The sequence below is a fragment of the Ursus americanus genome, chromosome 17 (assembly GCF_024610735.1).
Source record: "Ursus americanus isolate L20-20 chromosome 17, mUrsAme1.1.p, whole genome shotgun sequence".
Lineage (NCBI taxonomy): Eukaryota > Metazoa > Chordata > Mammalia > Carnivora > Ursidae > Ursus > Ursus americanus.
In genome coordinates this window covers 24178042-24200239 of record NC_142143.1, presented here as the reverse complement: position 1 = coordinate 24200239, position 22198 = coordinate 24178042, and the positions used below count along the sequence as shown (strand labels likewise).

Sequence of the window (22198 nt, the reverse complement as noted above, 5' to 3'; positions counted from 1 at the left end):
CCTGCTTGTGTTCCCTCTCTCACTGGCTGTCTCTCTGTCAAATAAATAAATAAAAATCTTTTAAAAAATTATTTATTTTTAAAAATAGTGAATTAAAGTGTTTGCGTTTGCGCTCCCCTTTAGGTTTTGCACCAAAGGTAAACGTTTCCCTTGCTTCACCCTAATCCTTGTCTTGAATTTTTGCACTTTTTAAATATTATTTCTCAATGAGCTTGTGTAATTTTTACAATGAAAAAAGTAACAGTGATATTTTTCATTGGGGGAGGAAAAAGGATATTCAAGAGTTCATATAAAGAGGTGTGCCCACAACAGAAACAATGGGACAAACATCCTGTTTCAGGTTGCCCGTTTAAATTTATGCCTCCGTTCTCTCAAAGAGCCACGTTGAAGAGACTTCCAGAGGCATTTGTAGCAGATGATTAAAGATCCAGACTTTGGAATGGAAAAGCCGATTGGTTTGGTATTTACAGATGTGTGAGCAAGATCATTTAACACTCAAAAAATCTGTATCGAGTACCTACTATGTGCCAGGCACTGTTCTGGGTGCCAGAAACAGGACAATTTAAAAATGACGACAGCAATAACAAAAGACAGAAAAACATACTTTCTTCGTGGGGCCTACATTTTAATTATTTAGCAGGTCTGAGTCTCAGGTTCCTATTCCATAAAATGGGAATATAATTTCACCTCTTAAAGCTTTCGTGAGGTTGCCATGACCTAATGTATATAAACAACCAAGCAGGGCGCCTAGCACACAAAGCAAACTCAGTAAGTGGGAGCAATTTTGTTCTCATCTTTACCAAGAGAATGTGATTTTACTTCCAGTGATTATAAAAGCAAAAATGAAAAAAGAAATCATGTAAAAGCTTACAGAAGAGAAAAGATTAACAAAAACCTACATCATTGATATTATACTTTTTCAGATTACTGAAGATTTTTTTCCACAGGCATTGGGGCTCATTCTGACAGTGGAGAAGAAGGGTCAGTGAAAAACTGATGACAATCTGTTGGGTTGATGTATTTGGAATTTGTATGGCCAATAGTAAAAATTTGTAGGTTTTCGTGTGTTTGCACGCTCTGCACTCATCCAAATCCCTAAGATTCTGCTCAGTTCTTTCTTGACATACTGTCAATCTTTCAATTCTCCTATCTAAATTCACTTCCCTATCCATCCCCATTTTCATTTACTTTATCCTAAGTCTACCTGGAACAAAAATCTTTATCCATGGGTTCCGGCACTTTTTCCGTCCTAGAGAAACCAAGTTCTCGTTCCTGTAAGCCAAGTGCTCGGGTTCCATCTCTCCAGTAATTCATAGAACATGTGAAAGAAACAGCAGTCTCTAGAAGTTGTTATGCTTCTGTACTTTCGTACATATTAATCTCCCTATTGATTAATGAAGGGTTGGTGAAGAACGTAAGAGAGAAGAAGAGAGCCAGCTATTTCTAGAAGAGATTAGATAGGTCTCTGAACTAAACTGATATGATGTGCCAACCAGGAAAAGAAAGTCAAAGCCAGTGAATGTCTTTGTTGTGCAAAATAAAAATAGCATGACTAAACAATCTCTCTACTGAAATAAAGGGAAAATATCATTGGATTGCACTGCAAATGCCTGCAAATTCACATCTAAAACATATGTTAAAAAATAAAATATATGTTCAAATCCAACTTCTGACCGATGAAAAAGATGAAAAGCTCAGAAAAATGAGGGCTTTAAAACGGTGGCATGTGACTCTGTAGAGATGGCAGAGGTGGGTGGTGAAGGGCACGGACTCTCATTATGCTCCTTCATCTCCACACTTCAATGTCCCATCCTTCAAAAGGGCGGATAAGAGTAGCGCTACCTCATGAGATGGTTAGGTGGGTTAACATGTGTCCCCCACTCGGGACAGCAGCAGGTCTCAGTGAGCACCAGAGCAGTGAAAGCCCATGGGGAAAGCATCCTAAAAAAAGAAGGATGCCTGGTGTGTTTGAGGAACAGCAAGGAGATTCGTGGAACTTAGTGTAGTGAATAAAGTGCAGAGTGATAGATGAGATCGGAGAGATCGCGAGGGCCCTGTGGGTCATTTCCTCAGTGAAATGAGAAATCTGGAATGAACCACTCTGCCTGCCGAGCTGGGATGAGACTGTACGAGGGGGTGAGGTGGAATAAGGCCACCTTGGGAAGCTATCGTCATTGGAGGCAAGAGATAATGGAAGTGGTGAGAGGTGGTCAGATTCTAGATACATTTGGAAAGTGGAGCCTACAGGACTGGCTGATGGTTTGGGTGTGGGGTATGAGATAAAGAGCCCAAGAAAGCAAGGATGGAGTTGCCATCAACGGAGACAGAGTGGCTGTGGGGTAAGGGGCAATTGGGAAGATCAAAGGTTCAGTTGGGATGTGTCAGACATCTAAGGGGACGTGGGTATAAAATAAACTGTTCTTCCAAGTGAACACCATACCGGTTGATTTAATTAATGCTAGCATTCCTCTAACATGATGCAATTATATGTGGCCGCTGAGTTAGGTTTTTGATGTGTATCATCACAGGGTAGCATAGAAGACCCTATGGAAAGACCCTGGCCTTGATGACACGGAGGTTTGAATCCTGCCTCTGGCTCTTATCAGCTCTTTCTCTTAGGCCCATCCGATGAAACTCAGTACACCTTAGGTTCTTCTATGGGGTGTGGATACTAATACCTTCCTTAACAGGCTTGTTGCAATTTTCAAACACAGGTAACGCATGCAATGTGCCTACTCACGGTAGGCTGATAGGGAAATACTTGTCTATAATTTCTTCAAGGTAGATATCCAGATCCGTCCACTTTCTAGTCCTGTCTTGTGAACAACCACCAGCATTTGAAAAGGAGGGATAACTGACAACCAACTTTTGTAAGAAACCCTGAACTCAAATTCTTTTTTTTAAAAAATATTTTATGTATTCATTTGACAGACAGAGAGAGAGCACAAGCAGGGGGAGCGGCAGGCAGAGGGAGAAGCAGGCTCCCCGCTGAGCAAGGATGTGGATGATCCCAGGAGCCTGGGATCATGACCCGAGCCGAAGGCAGGCGCTTAACTGACTGAGCCACCCAGGTGCCCCCTGAACTCAAATTCCTGAAACTGGTTCATTTGAGAGGAATCTGCCAGCAATATTGGTGCAAACGTGGGGAACCTGACCCACCTTCGTGCACATTCTTAACATTCCAAGCTTCATGGAAGTGAAAAAAGAGGAATGGGGTTTTATAATGCCCAACCCCAAAGTCCAAGACCAACTCCAAATACAATGAACAATAACAGTATCTACCAGATATTCGAAGCAGTTTATGTTTGGTTTTCTCAACAATTCTCTCTACAACACAGTGAAAATGGATTTCCAGTCTCTCAGTAGGAGATAAAAAGCTTTGTTTATCTCCCGAATGCAAACAAAGATTTAGACAGATTCAGACCTAAAGCCTTTCCATTTTTGCCCACCTCCTTCCCACCCATTTGGACAAATAACTAGGAGAAAGGGCTGTAAGCTGTGTCCTTGGATGGTGTGGGGAGACCAGAGCTAGCAATTTTTTGTTTACCTGAGAGCCAAGAACCACTAGGTCCTTGACCTGCCTCTTTTGATTAGGTCAGAAGCAGAGCACAGTGATGAGGAAATTGCCTTCAGCTTGACCTTTAAGGCCCTGCTGGTGTATTTTGTGTGGACTTTCCTATTGACATTTCTGACTGCCCCTTTTGCAAACTGAAGAAAACAAAACAAAACAAAAAACCTGGGGGTCAAAAGGAAGGAGGAGAACAGGAGGAGTCAGCCAATATAAAATGATGTAAAAAGTACGGTGTGAACTAAAAAGTGCTATAGGGAGGTTGGTTATCACTGAGGAAATGGTCTATAATTACACATTTAAAAATGACCAAGGGGGAGAGAAGCCCACTCTTGTCCTCCTTGCTTCTGCAAACCTCTTGTTTGCAGGGGCCTTTCAGGCCATGTTGTATGTCTGGACTGTAATCGACGCACTTCATTCACTCACAAACCTGTTGATTTGTTTCCCCATGAATAGAATGACCATTTCTTTTTGACTTCCCCAAAACTTGTAAGCTTTCAGTTCAAGGTCATTCTGTGATCTCAGGAGGGACCTCATGGCTGAAATCTTATCTTGAATTTAATTGACCAGGAAGAGAAAAAACAGGATTAAAATAAACTAGCAGCAGCAGCGGCGGTAGTAATAGTATAATAAGGAGAAGAATTACGCCTATTATTTAAAGCTAGGCACTGGGCACAGTGTTCTCCATTTCATCTTCTCTAAACCTCAAACGAGTCCATAAAACAGAAAGAAACAATTACCCCATGAGAGGATGGGTGAGAAAACTGAGGTTTGGGGAAATTAAGGACATTTCCCAAGGTGAGATAGCTCATGAGTAACAAGAGTGGGGTTAAGCCCAGTTGATGGAAGCCCAAAGCCTCCTATATTTCTACTGTGTCACCCTCTCCTTTACACCTGCAACTTCATAAATCTGCAAATATCCTGTAATTGCAAAATGGAACAGATTCAAGCCTTTAGCAGAAATATTAGAATAGAAAATTTTAATATTTCTCTATGAATTACTGACTTTGCTTGCTTTTCACTATTTCCATTTCTCTTGTATTATTTCTCTCTATATACCTTTCTCTTTAAAACTGTATAGACACACACACATCTGTTTGTGATTTTGTGTCTGAGCCGTGAGTAATATATGGATTTTTTCCCCCGTCGGGTCTCTTTTACTCACATTCTCTACTGAATTCTTTTCCATTTTTTTTTCCTTTCCTCTCTCTTTCCGACCAATTGATTTCTCTCTTGTAAGACCAAAATACGAAACTAAAGTATATTCTTATTTATTGTGTTCATCTAAAGGATTTTTTGCTTTCTCTTGTTTTTAAGTGGCTTTTAAAATAACCCTAAATTGACTTACTTTTATATTTTACAGGCCTCAGGCTGCTTTTATGGTCTGTTAATCCTGTTTATAAAGTGTCATCCTTTAGATTGTAGGTTTTTTTTTTTAAGATTTTATTTATTTGTTTGACAGAGATAGAGACAGCCAGCGAGAGAGGGAACACAAGCAGGGGGAGTGGGAGAGGAAGAAGCAGGCTCATAGCGGAGGAGCCTGATGTGGGGCTTGATCCCACAACGCAGGGATCATGCCCTGAGCCAAAGGCAGACGCTTAACCGCTGTGCCACCCAGGCGCCCCTAGATTGTAGTCTTTGCTAGGCAGGGAAAGCATCTTTGCTGTCTCTATGTTCCACAGCCTAACACAGGGCTTTCAATGAAAGTGTATAAACAAAATAAAATAATTAAGACTTAAAACCCAGTGCCTGCCAGTGTTTTCACAGCAGTTGACAGGTGAGAAGAGATGCGGGTGAGAATTATGGGCCATTTTTCTTAAACTTGATTCTGTCACCAAACTTGGTCACAATTTGAGAGTAGACTCCCCCCACCCCCGCCCCCAGCCTTACAGTTGCGGTGAGGATGGGGCCGGACATGGAGCTGAAACCACTTTCACCTGCAACAGCTGGATCCAGGAGCTGGTCCAAACCTATCCTTCAGAAAGGCGTTAGGGACGCTGGGCAGAGGCGCCAATGGATTCCCTAGTCTCGGCTCTATCCTCCCCCGCCAGGATCCCCCTTCATCTCGGGGGCCTTCTGGTAGGGGATCCCAGAGCGGAGCTGGCCAACCGACAATTGTGCGTGTCACCCGCCACCCTGCTCCACGGCCGCGCGGACCCGGGAGCAACTCCCCCAGCGCACCCCCTCCTCCCCCGTCGCGGCCCGGCCCTCTGGGTAGAGGTTCCCCCGCGCCGCCCCGCTCGGGCCTCTGTGCCCGGTGCCCGGCCCGGCCCCTGGGGAGAGGTTTGCCCCCACTCAGCCCCATTTGGGCTCCCTGGCCCCTCGGGGACCCCCTTCCGCCTGGCCCTGTGTTAACGGAGCCCACCTTTCCCTCTCCCGGTAACCCAGCTTCAGTTTCCGAATCTAGAAATTAGGGACGATAGTCTCCACCACATTTGCCCAGAACATTGACTGGGCGACCAAAAAAGAGGAGACTGCACGATAACGTTTATTACTAACCCTCCCTCGGGTGGTAAGCACCCACGCTGCCGCTGCGCCGGCCGGGGGGAAGCGCGCGCTCCCCGGCGGATGGGCAGGGCGGTGGCGAGCGGAGGCCCCGGCTCCGCCCTCCCGGCTCCGCCCTCCCTGCGCCGCGGCACCGCCCGCCGCCCCGCACCTCCCTCCGCCCGCCGGTCTGCCCCGCGCTCCGGACCGGCAGCCTCCTGCAGACCCGCGGCGCGCGGCGACATGGCTGGCGGTCACCGCCTCCTGCTGGAGAACGCGCAGCAAGTGGTGATGGTGTGCGCCCGCCGCGAGCGCTTCCTGGCGCGCGACGCGCTGCGCAGCCTGGCGGTGCTGGAGGGCGCCAGCGTCGTGGTGGGCACGTAAGTGGCCGCGCGCTCGGGGCACCGCGCAGCCGACGCCGGCCTGGCCCCCTTTCCCTAACTTGGGCGCTGTGGAGGGAACGGGGTAAAAGCTTCCCCGCATTCAGGCAGCCGCCTCGGGCCTTTTAGGCACCTGTTGCTACCTACCTTGTGTGACAGCTTGGGGGGGTGGTTGTCATTCGGTGAAAAAACGCTCTCAAGCTGACCCCCCCCCCACGTCTCCTTTACCCCCTATTCCCAGATCTTTAAAATCAGCATCTCTGTGGTGGAATTCTGGGACTTTAATTTTTTACAAAACACCCTCCAGCCCAACCCCCTTTGTATACTAAATTTGAGAAGCACGGAAAACGTTCAGATGGTGATGGTTTGGGGTGATAGGAAATTCAGAAAAAGGACATTTTCAGTTTTTTCACGGAACCGTCTGTGCTTTCTGCTAGACGTGAATAAAAGAACAGCCAAAGCTTGGAAGGGCGAACCTGCGGTGGGAGTGGTGTGCTGATGCCGATTTGGAGAGCTCCACCGCACCGCGGTTGGGCAAGATGGTCTCAGCCCTTATCTGAGGCTGCTCAGGATTGTGCAAGGGCCCAGCTTTTAGGGACTTGTGTGTTTTTAATTAACAAAGGGATAAAAACATTCCCAGTGTTACTGTTAAAAATTTGCCAAAAACCAGTTCGCAGTACTGCACAGAGGTAGGAATCCAGGGCTAATTGAGGCCGTACTCTGTGGAGTTCTGAGGCCCTATTATCTTGCTCGGCTGTGCACAATCCTTTCTCACTCCATCATCCAAGATGGCGGCTCCCCCTCGCCTTATGTAGTCTACCTTCCAGACGGGAAAATAGGAAGAGAAAACAATCCTGTTGGTTGGAATTTAGTCACATGGCTGCACCTGGTTGATGGGAAACCCAGAAATGTAGACTTAGTTCTAGATGTTCATGTGTTCAGCTAAAATTTAGGAATCTAGCACTGTGGGGAAAAGGGAACATTGATGTTGGGGAACAACTAGCCATCTCTGTACCTATGATTTGACTTTCTGGCTTCCGTGTGGCTGGAGTCTTTTTTTTTTTTTTTTTTTCAAAGACACAGTTGCAGGAAGGAAATACAGTAAATGTTGACTGATACCAAAAGACATGGACAACATATTTTAAATCATCAGTCAGCTTTTCCACAGTATTTCTCCGAACTTTAGTAATTATTTCTTGATTTTTCTTCAGGGATGGATTTATAGAAGCCATCGGTCCTGCTGATGCGATCCGAAAATTATTTTCCGAAGAAACGTTCAGAGAAAGAATCGACTGTTCTGGGAAATGCATCTTGCCGGGTATTAGCCTCTTTTTTCAGTAAAGCCCTGCAACCAGTATAAAGAGGAAGAGTGGCAGCTTCTTTTAAATAGGGTCTCGAAATAATATTAAAATATAATAATAGCTACTGTGCATTGAATTTCTACTATTGAATGTCTAGCTGCTTTACAAACATGTTTTCATCTTGAACCCTTCTAACTGCCCTGTAAAGTAAGTATCATTATCTACATGTTACAGATTAGAAAACTCCAGTTTAGGGATGAAATATCTTACCCAAGTTTGCTGGATGGGTAAAGAGTAAGCTGGAAATCAAACCCACTCATTATACCGCTTCTTCGCCCTCACATGCTGAAGAGAAACCGGTTGTGTTATGTTTAGGTTCAAAAGCTGTTGGAAGAACTTTACTAATCTATTTCCTATGGGAGGCAGATAGGGCAATACCAGAATAGATTCTAAATTTACGTGGAGTGTGAAACGAAGAACACATCTCTAGGCTGAAAAGTGAGGGAAAGGGAGAATCCCTAGAGATCTCACTGAAGTTTATTAATCTTAGTATTTGACAACAAAATCAATTTGTTAACTATCATCTCCCACATTATGTTTTATGGCTTCATGAAATCCTCTGAAAAGAGTTTCACAAATTTTGAGTCCTCTACAAAACACAGAGACTAAGATTTATATGTTTAAAATGTGTCCTATGTGTATCTGATAGAGCTTCTATGTTCTGGCTCTTGGGAGTCAGGAAATAAAGTCAGAGTGAAACCTTACGAAAGTACTAGAAAGCAATCTAAATAGAGATTCCTGATTTTAGCCCAATCAGAACCACTGAGACATTTAATCCACAAGGTATTTAAATATTCTGGAAAGACACACTTTACTTGAGTTATACACAGATAAGCAAACGGTTCACGCGATTGCTTTATAGTTTCTCTTCAATTAAACTACATTTCTTTTTTGAAGAAAGATTCATATTTCTGATTTCATATTCTTCCTTCTCAAAGTTGGGAGAGATTACGTTCTGTTTTCACACCCAGATTATTGCTTGGTGATATAGTCCTTGGTTTTGCTCAACTAATAGATATGACATCCTGTTTCAAAAGCTTGCTTGGTGAGCATGGACTTAGTGGGCAAAAGGAGCTGTATTTCTTTAATGGATATTTTCATCATTGCCAAATCACCCTCTTCCACTAAAGCCTTCTAGACCAGCCATGCAGACTCTTCTTGTTTCCTATCTGTGGGGGGAACCTACAGACAAATTCTTCCTCCTCCACCCTCCTCCAAGATGGCTGACTGTCATCTTGCTTTTCCAAGAGTGGTACGGGATAGTCTGCCTGCTATCTAAGGGCCTTCTATTTCCCAGCTTTAACGATGATTTGATTTATTGATTACAGGTTTGGTGGATGCACACACACATCCAGTATGGGCTGGTGAAAGAGTTCACGAGTTCGCAATGAAGGTAACTGCAGTAAATGTTGACAAATCAAAATATGGCACAAATACAGACAAGTTTTTTTCTAAAGAATTGGTAGGCTCTCAAGGTTTGCAGCATTTTATCTACATTTCTTTTTCATGGATATTTTTACTGCCCTGGACTATGGAAAATAAATTGCAAAAACACTAACTTATAACTGTCCAAATCTTTATACTATGCACATGCCCAGCAATCATTTTAGGTACAACACTTTTCAAAAATTTTGGCTGTAGAATCCTTATGTATATGTATGTATGTAGGTAGGTAGGCATGTATATTTAGAATTCTCCCTTTTAAAAAAAACCTGAGCTGCCTTGGGGCGCCTGGGTGGCTCAGTTGGTTAAACATCTGACTTCGGTTCAGGTCATGATGTCAGGGTCCTGGGGTCCAGCCCCAGGTTGGCTTCAGCACTTGGCGGGGAGTCTGCTTGTCCCTGTCCCTCTCCCTCTGCTCCTCCCCCTACTCATGCTCACGTGCACTCTCTCTCTCTCTCAAATAAATAAAATCTTACCCCCAAAACCCCCAAAAACAAAAACAGAGCTGAGCTGCCTTGCTCACTAGTTTCTCCTCTCTTTCCCTTCCCCTATCTCACCCCTCCACCCCTGGGAGCCTTTGAAGGGGTTCCAGGATACAGTTTGAAATTCACCATTCATTGGTTCAAACTTGGAAAAATATATTGCTAATCATAAAAATAAATTAAGTCTTGTATTTTTTTCCCAAAAAAATGAGACTTATTAAGAAACATAAAGTGTAGTTTATGTCACAAGTTATTAGTTAGCCAGGGTCAACCCTCAAATCCATGGTTGGAGCCATTTTCACATTGTTTCTTTCTAATAGATTTTATTTTTTAGAGCGGTTTTAGGTTCATGGCCAAATTGAGTGGGAGGTACAAAGACTTAGCTGGTACGCACTGGGGCCAACTGGGTTGTTAAAATACGGAGATGCTTCTGGGCTGGTTGGTAAATTGCTGCTGCTGCTGAGACTCTTAAGTGCTCCCCACCACCTCTCCCATTTCTGCCATCCCAGTCCTTCCTGGCAGAGTAGGGACTTCATGGCCATGGACCCCAGCATCCTTTCTGAGCTACTGGTGTCCCTGACACGTCAATTTTTAGTCATTTTGAATATCACTCTGGATGGAGGTTCTGTGGGCCTGCCGGCAACCTCCCCCAGTGCCCAGCCTAAGGGTGAGCCCTGTGTTCAGTTGGCAGGAGCCACGTACATGGATATTCACCAGGCCGGAGGAGGGATCAACTTCACTGTGGAGCACACGCGCCAAGCCTCAGAGGAGGAGCTGTTCTGCTCCTTGCAGGAGCGGCTGCAGTGCATGATGAGGGCGGGGACCACGCTGGTGGAGTGCAAGAGCGGATATGGCCTCAACCTGGAGACCGAGCTCAAGATGCTGCGCGTGATTGAGCGCGCTAGGCAGCAGCTGCCCATAGGCATCTCGGCCACCTACTGCGGGGCTCACTCCGTGCCAAAGTAACCTCAGTTTGTGGGTTTGACTTGGGGCATTGATGGAGCATTGAAAACAAAGAAGGAAGGGGTCAGGTGGTACCTAAGCGGGAGGCATGCGTTCTCCTGCGGGGTGGGGAGGGTGGAGGGGGTGGAGCTGCTTCCGTGCTTTAGTTCTTGCAGAGAGTTCAGTAGAAGCTGTTAGAAAGGTGTTCTGATTCTAATAGTCATCTCGCAAGGGTGGGGTTTTTTTTTTAAAGATTTTATTTATTTATTTGAGAGAGAGAGAGAGAGCATGAGGGGGGAGGGGCAGAGGGAGAGGGAGAAGCAGGCTCCCCGCTGAGCAGGGAGCTGGATGTGGGGCTTGATCCCAGAATCCTGGTATCATGACCTGAGCGGAAGGCAGGTGCTTATCCGACTGCGCCACCCAGGTGTCCCTCGCAAGGGTGGTTTTAGGAAGGTGATCCCCACCGGACCCATCAGTTTGCTAGTCCCTTAATGATGAAGGGGGAAGAGAAGATGTTCAAAATTCTTTCGGTTAACTGAAAACAATGCTCCCTACTAGATCCTTTAAAATGACAGATATTACTTTACATAGTTGCCCATGACCACATAACCTCACTTTAGAGATTAAAAGTAACACACTGTCGGAGATAGATCAAATCAATAAGATGACTGAGAATAGCTTTTATTTTCATTCATCTGTTTGTTTAGCAGCAAACACGTTTGTTTTCTTGTTTAAATTTTTTTTAGCTTTCCTTTTATCTAAAAAGTTTCTCCTATATGGCTTTCTTATAGAGAATTCTGTCCCTTTCTGCATCTGCATCTTATCTGTCCTGGAACTTCTAGAGCCAAATGCCCACAGTTTCAGAACTAAAAGGTCCAAAAGAAATCCAGGACTTCGGGGCGCGTAGGTGGCTCAGTAGGCTATGCGGCTGCTGCCTTCAGCTCAGGTCATGATCCAGCATCCTGGGATCGAGCCCCTAATCCTTCTCCCTGCTCAGCGGGGAATCTGTTTCTCCCTCCCCCTGCTCTTGTTATCTCTCTCTCTCAAATAAATAAAATCTTAAAAAAAAAAATCCAGGACTTGAAAATTAACAGGGAGAAGTCTTAGTGCAGTTTTGAGTTTTGATAACTTAGATACGTAAGTGCTGCAGGCTTACAGAAATTATTTGAAAGTTTCATAACATATACTTTTTACATTTATTTAGTGTTGTGCAATTTGAAAAATAAGTTTAATGTTAATTTTTTATTTATCATTTTCAATCAGAGAAAATAAAAAATTAATTTAAATTTATTTTTAAAAATTCACACAATTAAGTAGAAAAGAAACATAAATACCTAATATTTCCAATGATGCTTTTGTACATTTTTAGCATTTTTACTTCTGAATTTATTAAAGCTTAAAACTGCACTAAGACTTTTGGGACATTGGTCTATAGAAAACATTTCTTTTTTCTTTCACATGGAACGTAAGGTGGGTGATAGGCAGTGTAAGGTGATAGAGAGTCTTAGGCTTTGGAGCCACACCAGACCTGGGTTTGAGTCCAGCTTTGCTACTTTCCCACCGCGTGATTTTAAGGGCATCACTTAACTTCTTTGTACATCTGTAAAACAGCTAAATAACACACAATTCAGATGATTGTCTTGAGAATTAAGAACAATATATGTGAGTGCCTGTTTCCTCATGGTTCACCTCTGTCTTCCCACGAAAATGGTTTTTGCTGAGCGAGAGACTTCCATGTGCCAAATACAGGACTGAAGTTTTACAGAAATTTTCTCCATCTGCCAATGAGTCTCCGAGGTCTGTGTCGTGATCCCCAACGACACAGTCTGCAGCTCAGAGTATGCCAAATGATGGCTACGTGACATGTCCAAAGTTACATAGCCAGCAAGTAGTAGAGCTCTGTGTCTATCTGACTTCAAAAGCCCAGCCCTTTCTGACATATAACTACCCCAGAATCTTAGAGAGAATTTCAGGGCCTCCCACAATCGTATTTCCTCATGGTTCCAAATGGTGAGACAAGATGCCTTAGGCAGATGCTTCCAGAAACAGTGTGGAAGAAGAAAAAGGCAGAGCGATCACCAGGGCCCAGCTAACGGGCATACAGTTGGGTTGTTAGGGAAGCATTCAGGATGCCCTCCAAGTGTCCTTTGCAAGTAGATTCAATTTTTCACCCTGGTTGCCCTGCTGGCATTCTCAAGGGCAACATGGCTGAGCCAGAAATGGATGAGCCCTTTGAGTCTCTGTGTTCAGGGTCAGTGCAGACAGAAGTCTCGTTAACATCTCTGCTGTGTCCTCATGTTAAGACTCTTGAGTTATCGCTTTGATTATTTCTCTACCTTTTTGAGGCTTGAGGTCATTTGCCCATAGTTAGATTCTTTGAGTGCCAGAAAACCCTTTCTTTAAAAAAAAAAAAAAAAAAAATTCCCCATGTAATCTCATTTTCTTCTGCCAGAGGAAAGACTGCTCCAGAGGCTGCTGATGAAATCATCAATAGCCACCTCCCGAAGCTGAAGGAGCTTGGCCAAAGTGGGGTAATCCACGTGGACAATATAGATGTGTTCTGTGAGAAGGGCGTCTTTGATCTCGACTCCACCAGAAGGATTCTGCAAAGCGGCAAAGAGATGAGCTTGCAGATTAACTTCCATGGGGATGAGCTGCACCCGATGAAGGCTGCCGAGGTGTGGTTGACCTTTTGCTTTTCCTTCGTCAGCATTCGTGCTACAGAAAACTAAATTAGTTTGTTCAGAGGCGGGAGTAGCCTTCTGAAAAGGCAGAGAATGGGGGAAATTGGTTTGAACAATGTGTGGATTGGTCTGGTTGAGCCTTGGAATCCCTGACCTCTGTTAGAAATTTACTTTTTTGCTGGCCATTTACTTTTACGATCACTGGCTGGAGGTATTAGTAGAAAAAGCAGTACTTTTGTGGCCTTGTGTAGCAAACCCATACCATACTCTGGTTGGCGCACAGGCCACGCTGGCAGAGTCGAGTCATTTCACATGTAGCTGCCGGGGCCTTCCTGCGGCAGCACGCAGGTGAACGTTGCTAGAGCAGCTGATCCTGATCTGTATGTCTTGCTCAGATTCATTTATTCACGCTTTCAACGAATATCTGAGTGTCTGTGATGTGCCAGGCTCTGAGAATTCAGCAGTGAATAAGACAGACACAGTCCCCGCAGTCGTGAGTCTAGATGTCTCTCTAAGCCCTGGAGCGGAATAAACAACTGCCCTGGGGCATAAACACAGATGTGGACACTCCATACATGTCTCCACCCCAGCACGTCCAATGTGATCTCAAGATCACTTCCAAATCTGCTCCTGTGTCCTGCCCAGTGAATAACCCCATATCTATGTGTTGCCTAAGCAAAACACGTGGACGTCACTGTGTCTCCTCTCCCTTTCCCCTGTCACATTTCGGCCAACCAGCAAGGCCTCCAGGTTTGCCTCCTGAATATGTCTAGGTCCACTTCTGTTCCCCGCACCGCCTAGTTCAGACCACCATCAGCTGTTCTCATCTGGACTCTTGCCACAGCTCTTCTCCTCGTGCCCAGGCTTGCCCGCGCTTTAATCCATTCCTTTAATCCCTGCCCTCAGTGCATCTTCTCTTCTCTCTGTTGCTGGAAAGCACCGAAAGGCTCACCCATGCTGGCAGGACAAAAGCAAAACTGCGCAGCCGGAGGCTTACCTGGATCCAGCTCCCGCTTGCCTCCCATCTTCCTCTTTCTCTCCTTCCCCTTTCACTTCCCCTGCCCTCTTTACCATGAGCCAGCCACCATAGGGTGAGGACACCGAATACCCCACGCCTCTGGACATGCTTTCTCCCACCTGAACACCCCTGGCTAGCTCTAACTCCCCTCCGTGTTTCCCCTCAGCTACCACTTCTCTGGCAGCCTTCCCAAACCTCTCCGAGAATGAGTTACAGTCCCTCCCTGTGCCTGTCCCACCGTGTTCACATTGCCTCCGTGATCCCTCCTGGACAGTAAACGGGCTGGGGACTGTCCCCGTGCCTTCACAGCCCTCTCCCTGGAGGTTCGCACAATGCCTGGCAGACAGGTGGCCTTTAGTGAGTAAATATTTGTGGAATGTTTGTTGAATGAATGTGAACTAGGTGTTCAACAAGATATGTTTGGTTGTAGAGAGTGAACTGGTGAATTAAACAGACGTCAATACCCGGGATGAGCAAATCGAGTTTGGGAAAGTGAAGGTGATTTCAAGGTTAGAAGGAAGCTCCTCTTGGGGAGCGGAGTCTGTCTCTGGGACATCCGACTCCCCAGAGCACCAAACCAGAATGCTCTCAGACCCGAGCTTGCTGCTGACGAGGGGCCAGCTCCCTCCTGCCCTGCTGTGGGTATTGCTGCCTCCCTGGGTCGCAGTGTAATGTCAAAAATGAGTCTACTTTCCCTTTCCTTGGAATGCTTAACATATCACCTTTCAGCCTGGGGCACTGTGTGCGTGTGTGTGTGTGTGTGTGTGTGTGTGTTTGTATGTGTAAATGTGTCAAGCTGAGAAGAAACCCACTTTAATGCCATGTTCTCATTATCATCATAGCATTACCTCCTCCTGGTTTTCTTCTAACAGTCAAGGCAGACTTTTCATCTGGAGAGAAATCAAGCTCAAGTAGATATTCTCAAATTATAGGTATAATGTCACATTTTTTCAAGTTTGTTTTCTTAACTGATCTGTTTCACCGAGGGCAGTGGCACTGCAACATACCTTATTGTGTTTTTAATGATGCGATAAGAATCAGACTCTATGGCCAATATCACTCTGCCTGAAAGCTATCAGTAAGCACTTGGACTTAAGGGTAGTGTTTGAAGTAGCACACTAGCTAATTCTCAAATGAATGTCCGTCACAAACCTTTACCCATCTGGGGGCTTGTGCTTGTCAGAGGCAGCTGCCAAGACATTTTAGTAACAGAGTGCTGTTTATTTTTGCAGGGAAAACAATGTTCTGGCCCCTTATTGATTGTTGTTGCTGTTGGTGAAATCTTTCTCTCTCTGCCCATTCTGCTTAGCTCGGGGCTGAGCTGGGAGCCCAGGCGATCAGTCACCTGGAAGAAGCGAGCGATGAGGGCATCGCTGCCATGGCAACGGCCAGGTGTGCGGCCATCCTTCTGCCCACCACGGCCTACATGCTGAGGTGAGCTGCCAGGGCGCCTAAATCTTATTTCATGGCTCTTCCACATTCCTTAAAAATGAAGATCAGGAAAACTGAGCTCCTGGAAGATGCCAGTTCTGAAGTGAGGTACGGAAATGGGGTATTCTGAGGAAAGTGCTTAGACCCAAATGACCGATAAGTGGAGGAATTATTGGGAAGAGTGGAGCTTTCTCTTTCCTTTTTTCCCCTCATTTTTGGAATTTTCCAATTAAAAAATCAATAATCATTACTTTTAAAACTACGGAATAATGAAATAGGCTTTCTACTTTAAAAAACATGCATCAGATGTTAGAGATATCGGATAGTGTTCAGAATCCGAGGGAGCTGTTTTCTAGGAGGATGCATGTGTATACCGCAGTCCTCATAAATCCCCAGGGCTGGGAGGAAAGAGGAGACGTCTAAGTATATTTTGTGAAATCTCCCCAGGAAATTTGCTGTTTGCCCTCTGTGGATTGAATACACCCAGTCCATAGCCCATCTTTATGACTGCGGTTTCAGACATCGAACAGTGTCTGGAGGCAGTTTTGGTTGTCACCACTAGGGGGTGCTACTGGCATCTAGTAGGTAAAGGCTAGAGCTGCTAAACATCCCACAGCCCACAGAACCAGCTCCCACCACAAACTGTTATCCTGCCTAAGAATTACCCAGCTATAGGGGCGCCTGGGTGGCACAGTGGTTAAGCGTCTGCCTTCGGCTCAGGGCGTGATCCTGGTGTTATGGGGTCGAGCCCCACATCAGGCTCCTCCACTATGAGCCTGCTTCTTCCTCTCCCACTCCCCCTGCTCTGTTCCCTCTCTCGCTGGCTGTCTCTATCTCTGTTAAATAAATAAATAAAATCTTAAAAAAAAAAAAAAAAAAAGAATTACCCAGCTACAATTATGAGCTGTGCCAAGGTTGAGACATGCTGCCTTAGGAATTGAAAAGCCAGCCTTCGAGTAACTATTATATTTATTTTTTTTATTTTTTTAGAGAGAGAGGGAGTGAGGGTGCTCCCACCTGCATGTGAGCTAGGGGCAGAGGTAGAGGGAGAAGGAGAGAGAGAATCTAAAGATTCTTCACGCCCAGTGCGGAGCCTGACAGGGCGCTCGATCTCACCACTATGAGATCATGACCTGAGCCCAAATCAAGAGTGGATGCCTAACTGACAGCCACCTAGGCGCCCTTCGAGTAAATTTTATAAGAGAGAAGAGAGGAATATTGCAGTACTTTTCTCAAATATATTATGATATTATACACATATGGGTAATATCATACATTTCTCTTATTACTACTGTTCTCGTAAAGAGTAGACATAATGTAGATTGCAACCAGGAAATAGCAATCAATAACCATTCTTGGTATCTTGGCATTTCCAGCAAGTCTCAGTCATCATCAGTCAAAGTCATCAATCAATACTTAATCTGGTTAATTTCCCACCACCCAAGGAATAATGTTTGACCAAAAAAGGGTTCCTTTACCTCCCCTTGAATCTCTTAAAGATGGAGCAAAAGTCTGGGACTTGCACTGTGAGGGGCAGCTCAGCAATAAAGGTCTGAACTTTGCCCCTACACCAGAGGCAGTTGCCATCTCTGTTCCCCACAGGATGGCTTGACCATACAGTTTGGACGACAGGAAACATCACAGAGAAGGCCGCACTTTTCTCTCTAGCTTCTCTGTTCTGGTATTTTTCCGATCTCTCCAATAGGAGCAACCTGCAGGATTCCCTCCCGGGCCTGAATTCTCTTGACTCTCATTTCCAGAGTAACAGTGGCCTTATGCCACTTCCTTTAATCATTATTGTATGCATCTTTGTGTATAGTCTAAATTTCTTCAGGATACGTTCACCTCAGTTTTTCTGGAACTCCCTTGATATTTCTACAGCCTCATTCTTTTTTTTTTTTTCACCTTAAATATTTCTGGAAGGGGCGATGAGGCCATCAGAATGAACTGTGGATGGGGGGCACCTGGGTGGCTTAGTTGGTTAAGTGTCCCTTCAACTCAGGTCATGATCTCAGGGTCCTGGGATTGAGCCCCAAGATGGGCTCCTTGCTCAGCGGGGAGCCTGCTTCTCCCTCTCTTCCCCTCTTGTGCTCTTTCTCAAATAAATAAAGAAAATCTTAAAAAAAAAAAAAAAAAAGAATGACCTGTGGGGAGATTTTAAGTTCTACCTTTCCTCATTCTTATCGCTGCTTCACCCACCTCGTCTCATACATTATCCTGGTTGAGGAACGTTATCTTAGGTAGTCCTGCAAATTGTCAGTCATAGACTGTGAATGTTTCAAGGGCCTCAATCTTGAACTATAAGCCTGTAGACTTCCAGACAGCAGTTCCAGACAACTGCTTTCATCTATCCCCCTCCCCCCAACACAGTGAGCCTTGAATAAACACTAGCATAGTTTCTGACAGCTCAAGGCTGTCTGCCTAGGATGACCCAGGCCCTCTTAAAATGCCTGCCTGAGAAAGCTCAGCCTGCCAATGGAATTTACTGTCTGTTCCAGCAAAATCAGCTCATTGGCAGATAGGCCCCTGGACTTCCTCTTAGAGCAGTTACTTTACAAAGCTTGCAATTATAAATCCTTTCTCTGCTCCTTTGAGATATAAATCTCCTACCACCCAGGATTGTCTTCTTAAGGACCCACCCCTTTTTCCTCCCAACTTCCTCTTTCTTTCTTTAAAACGCCCAGTTACCACTGCACAAATGAAAATTGAGTCCAGGCCACACTGGAGCCTTTTCCCTTTTGCAGTAGTTATTACTGAATACAGTCTGCCTTCACCCCTTTAGCTAGTGTTTGGCTCTGTTGATCCCTGACATGACTTTTGAATCACGTCCTAAAGAATAATATTTCGCCAAGGAGATCAAGGAGACACACAACCCAGGAAGAAGCACAGACATTTTACATGTTAGATTCTTGGGGCTTCAAGATTTTAAAGGGCCTACCAAAAATGTTTGAGGCCCCTCCCCACCCCCAAGGAGGGGGAGAGATATGAGTAAAAAAAATTGCAAAATGGAAGTGAATAAAAATAACATTATTTTAACCTCATTGTTTATATTTAGGAGTGAAAAAAAGTGTGTTACATTTGAAAAAAAATTTAAGTTATATTTTTCTTCCTTAGCAAGAATCTCTGAAAATATATAAAGATTGACAAAAAAAAACCACTCCCAAATTAAAGAAATTAGTCATTTCAAAAGCAGAGATAAAAATTGGGCGTCCTGGGGTTCCACCTGACTTCACCACTCGTCACTTAACCTTGAGTGTCTGTGTTTTCTTCCAGAACACAGAGGGGTTGGATATCTTGGGTCGGCTTCCATCCCAACCATCTAGTCTGCAGAAGCTCTACCTCCAGAGACTGACATCTTCCTTTCTTTCTCCACCTCCTCTTAGACTGAGGCAGCCCCGTGCCAGGAAGATGGTGGACGAAGGGGTAATTGTTGCTCTGGGCAGCGATTTCAACCCAAACGCATATTGCTTTTCAATGGTAATTATTTTTAATGTGCCTTTCCGAGCCGAGAATCAGTCTTCCACCACGTGTACAAATAATTTAAAAATAGTTCACTAATTGTTAAAATGTACCAAAGATCTAAGGAACAGTCTTCCCATGAAACAGGGAAAAAAGTGTAGACAGCAGGGTCTTTGGATATTTCTGTGCCACATGAATGCCTCTAGGCATAGAGAGAGGACAGAAAGTTCTATCTGCATAATTTTTTTAAAAAGATTTTATTTATTTATTTATTTGACAGAGAGGCAACGAGAGAGGGAACACAAGCAGGGGGAGTGGGAGAGAGAGAAGCAGGCTTCCCGCTGAGCAGGGAGCCCGATGCGGGGCTCAAACCCAGAACCCTGGAATCATGACCTGAGCCAAAGGCAGACACTTAACAACTGAGCCACCCAGGCGCCCCTGCATAATTTTTTGATTCAGCCTTGGGCGTTGTGGTTTGACAATACCTTCCTCCCGTCTCGGAGGATAGCACAGGCTCAAAGAAGCTTTAGTAAGTAAGTGTGGAGGTGGGCTTTCATCTTACATAGTCAGTGGTCTTGAGAAGTTGTAAATAAATACTCAATACCTGGGGCGGGGGGAGGTAATCTCTCTAATAAAGGAATCTTTCCCAAAGTATAAGAATCCTTACATGTAAAATAAAGTGTTCTCATACCAGTTTAGCCAGTTCCTCCCAGACATTTACTTTCCATTATTGGTTGTGCCGTGTTGACCAATGTCCTAGGTAGCAGTTACCATTTCGTTCCTTTCCTCTAATATGGTTCTTTCCTGCCTTAGCCCATGGTCATGCACCTGGCCTGTGTGAACATGAGAATGTCCATGCCCGAAGCCTTGGCAGCTGCCACCATCAACGCAGCTTATGCCCTGGGAAAATCTCACACACATGGATCTCTGGAAGTTGGCAAACAGGGAGATCTCATTATCATCAATTCGTCCAGGCGAGTGTTCTCCCAACAGAGCTATTTTATCTTGTGCCCCTTGTAGTATGTAGACTGGGTTTAAATGGCTTTTCTGCTCAATATTAGCATCTGGCTCTGTGTAGACTCAGGAGCTTCCCAATCTCCTTAATCATCACCCCTTGATGACCAGCAAGTCTCCCTACAGGTCCTAAACTATACAGGGTAGACCAGCTTGTCCAGTCTCTTCATCTGTCTTCCATCTGTCATAGTTCTCCAGGTTTTTGTTCTGTTTACCCGGACCTTGGACTTGTGCCCCCTGGCTTGTGTTCTTGTTTTTCTACTGGAGTTCTGACCTACAGCTTGTGCTGGGCCACGCATGTCCCAACTCTGGCTCGTCACCCTGCGTCTGATTCATTACCTCTCTGACTTCTCCCTCCTACCAGATCCCAAAAGTCTTGCTTCCGTTTTCCTGCTCCTGGGTTCACCCACAGTCTACTGCCAACTGGGCCCCTGATGTAACAATTTGAGTCTTATTTTTCTAAATCTGAAAGTCGTAAATCCTTGACCCTAGCAAGATGTTGCATTCCTTGGTCCTCAAGTTCTGCTGAAGAAAGCGACTCTGTAATTCTACTCTTCACTCTCTCTATTGAAAATAATGCTGATGTCACCGTTTCTATATCACTTAATCAGATCAAATATTTTAAGGTCAAATACTTCAGTAATGCCATTAAACAATATTTAAGTCATAGGCTAGTTATCATAGTAATCTACTATTTTTTTAAAAGCCTGAATATCAATGACAAGGTATAAAGAAATTTTTATTTATTTTTTTTAAAGAACTTTTTAGAGACTATATTTCTAAATTAGCTTTTATTGACAAAGTAATCGCTTTGACTTGTATGCATTAAAGTATGTTTGATTTCTTTCTAGATGGGAGCATTTGATTTACCAGTTTGGAGGCCATCATGAATTAATTGAATATGTTGTAGCTAAAGGAAAAGTCATCTATAAAAAATGAAAGATCTGAAAGGAAAGAGAAGACCATTCGTCTGTATAAGTCAATGCAGTGCAGTCACAGTTAAAATACCATGGTAATTTACCAGAGGGATGTCACTTAAATAGACCTCAGTGCTTTGTTAATCCACTTGGACAAAACCAAGTCATTAATTTCTTTCAATTTAACATGTGCACCTGGACATATAAACAGGTAAATCAATTGGATCATAATCTCAGAACATTAAATCATTTCACAGAGATTTGTTACAAATATTTCGAAGATGAAAATGGTAGAGTATCATCAGAATGCCTTCATGGGGAAAAGCAGATTGGCAGTTAGGTAGACATGGCTTGAAATTCTGATTTTGTTTCTGCTTTTTTTAAGTGTCGGTTTTTAAACTTTACTTAGTGAAAATTAGGGGATGGTGAGAAATCCAAGTGATGTGCCCCCAAATAAGCAAATATAGCCTTCTATTATAAGCAGCTCGTTTGTCCTTTCCCCACACAGTTTGTCTTTCTAGAAGCTCTTTGAATGCATGAGTGTCCCTGATGGGGGGTGTCCTTTTATTTCTAATTTCTTCTTGACGCTAACAGTAGCACTTCATAGCAGAGTTCAAGACTCGTCATTTTATATGTGGGATAGGGGCCTTCCTAGAATGGATGCATTTGGACCAAATCCGATAATGTAATTTTTAAAAATCATTTTTAAGAGTTTGGTTATTCACATTACAAATGTATATCAAAATTTTTGTAGCTTTCAGTAAATATGTGTTGTCACTATTATTGTTGTTTCCAGCCCCAGAAGTAGATCGGTGGTATTACCTATTAACAGCTTTTTAGGAAATGAACAAATTACATAATTACACATAAAGAAATCGTGGATGACGATATAAATAGGTGTTTCTAAAGCCACATGAGTTTACTTGAAATCTTTTTAAATGTTTAATCATCCTTATAATCACAATGGCATTATTAAACTTTGTCCTATTTATGAATAAATCATTTGAGAAGTAGA

At 44.2% G+C, this 22198-nt stretch overlaps 1 protein-coding gene across 1 annotated transcript; it reads left to right on the top strand.

The window, feature by feature from the left end:
• The first annotated feature begins 6237 nt into the window (after window positions 1-6237).
• AMDHD1 (amidohydrolase domain containing 1) lies at window positions 6238-22198 on the top strand. The gene is made up of 9 exons (XM_045779668.2): window positions 6238-6432; window positions 7644-7750; window positions 9122-9186; window positions 10403-10680; window positions 13113-13338; window positions 15672-15796; window positions 19177-19270; window positions 20066-20226; window positions 21118-22198. Exons 1-9 carry the CDS (start codon window positions 6296-6298, stop codon window positions 21203-21205), a joined length of 1281 nt encoding a protein of 426 aa, XP_045635624.2. The 5' UTR covers window positions 6238-6295; the 3' UTR covers window positions 21206-22198.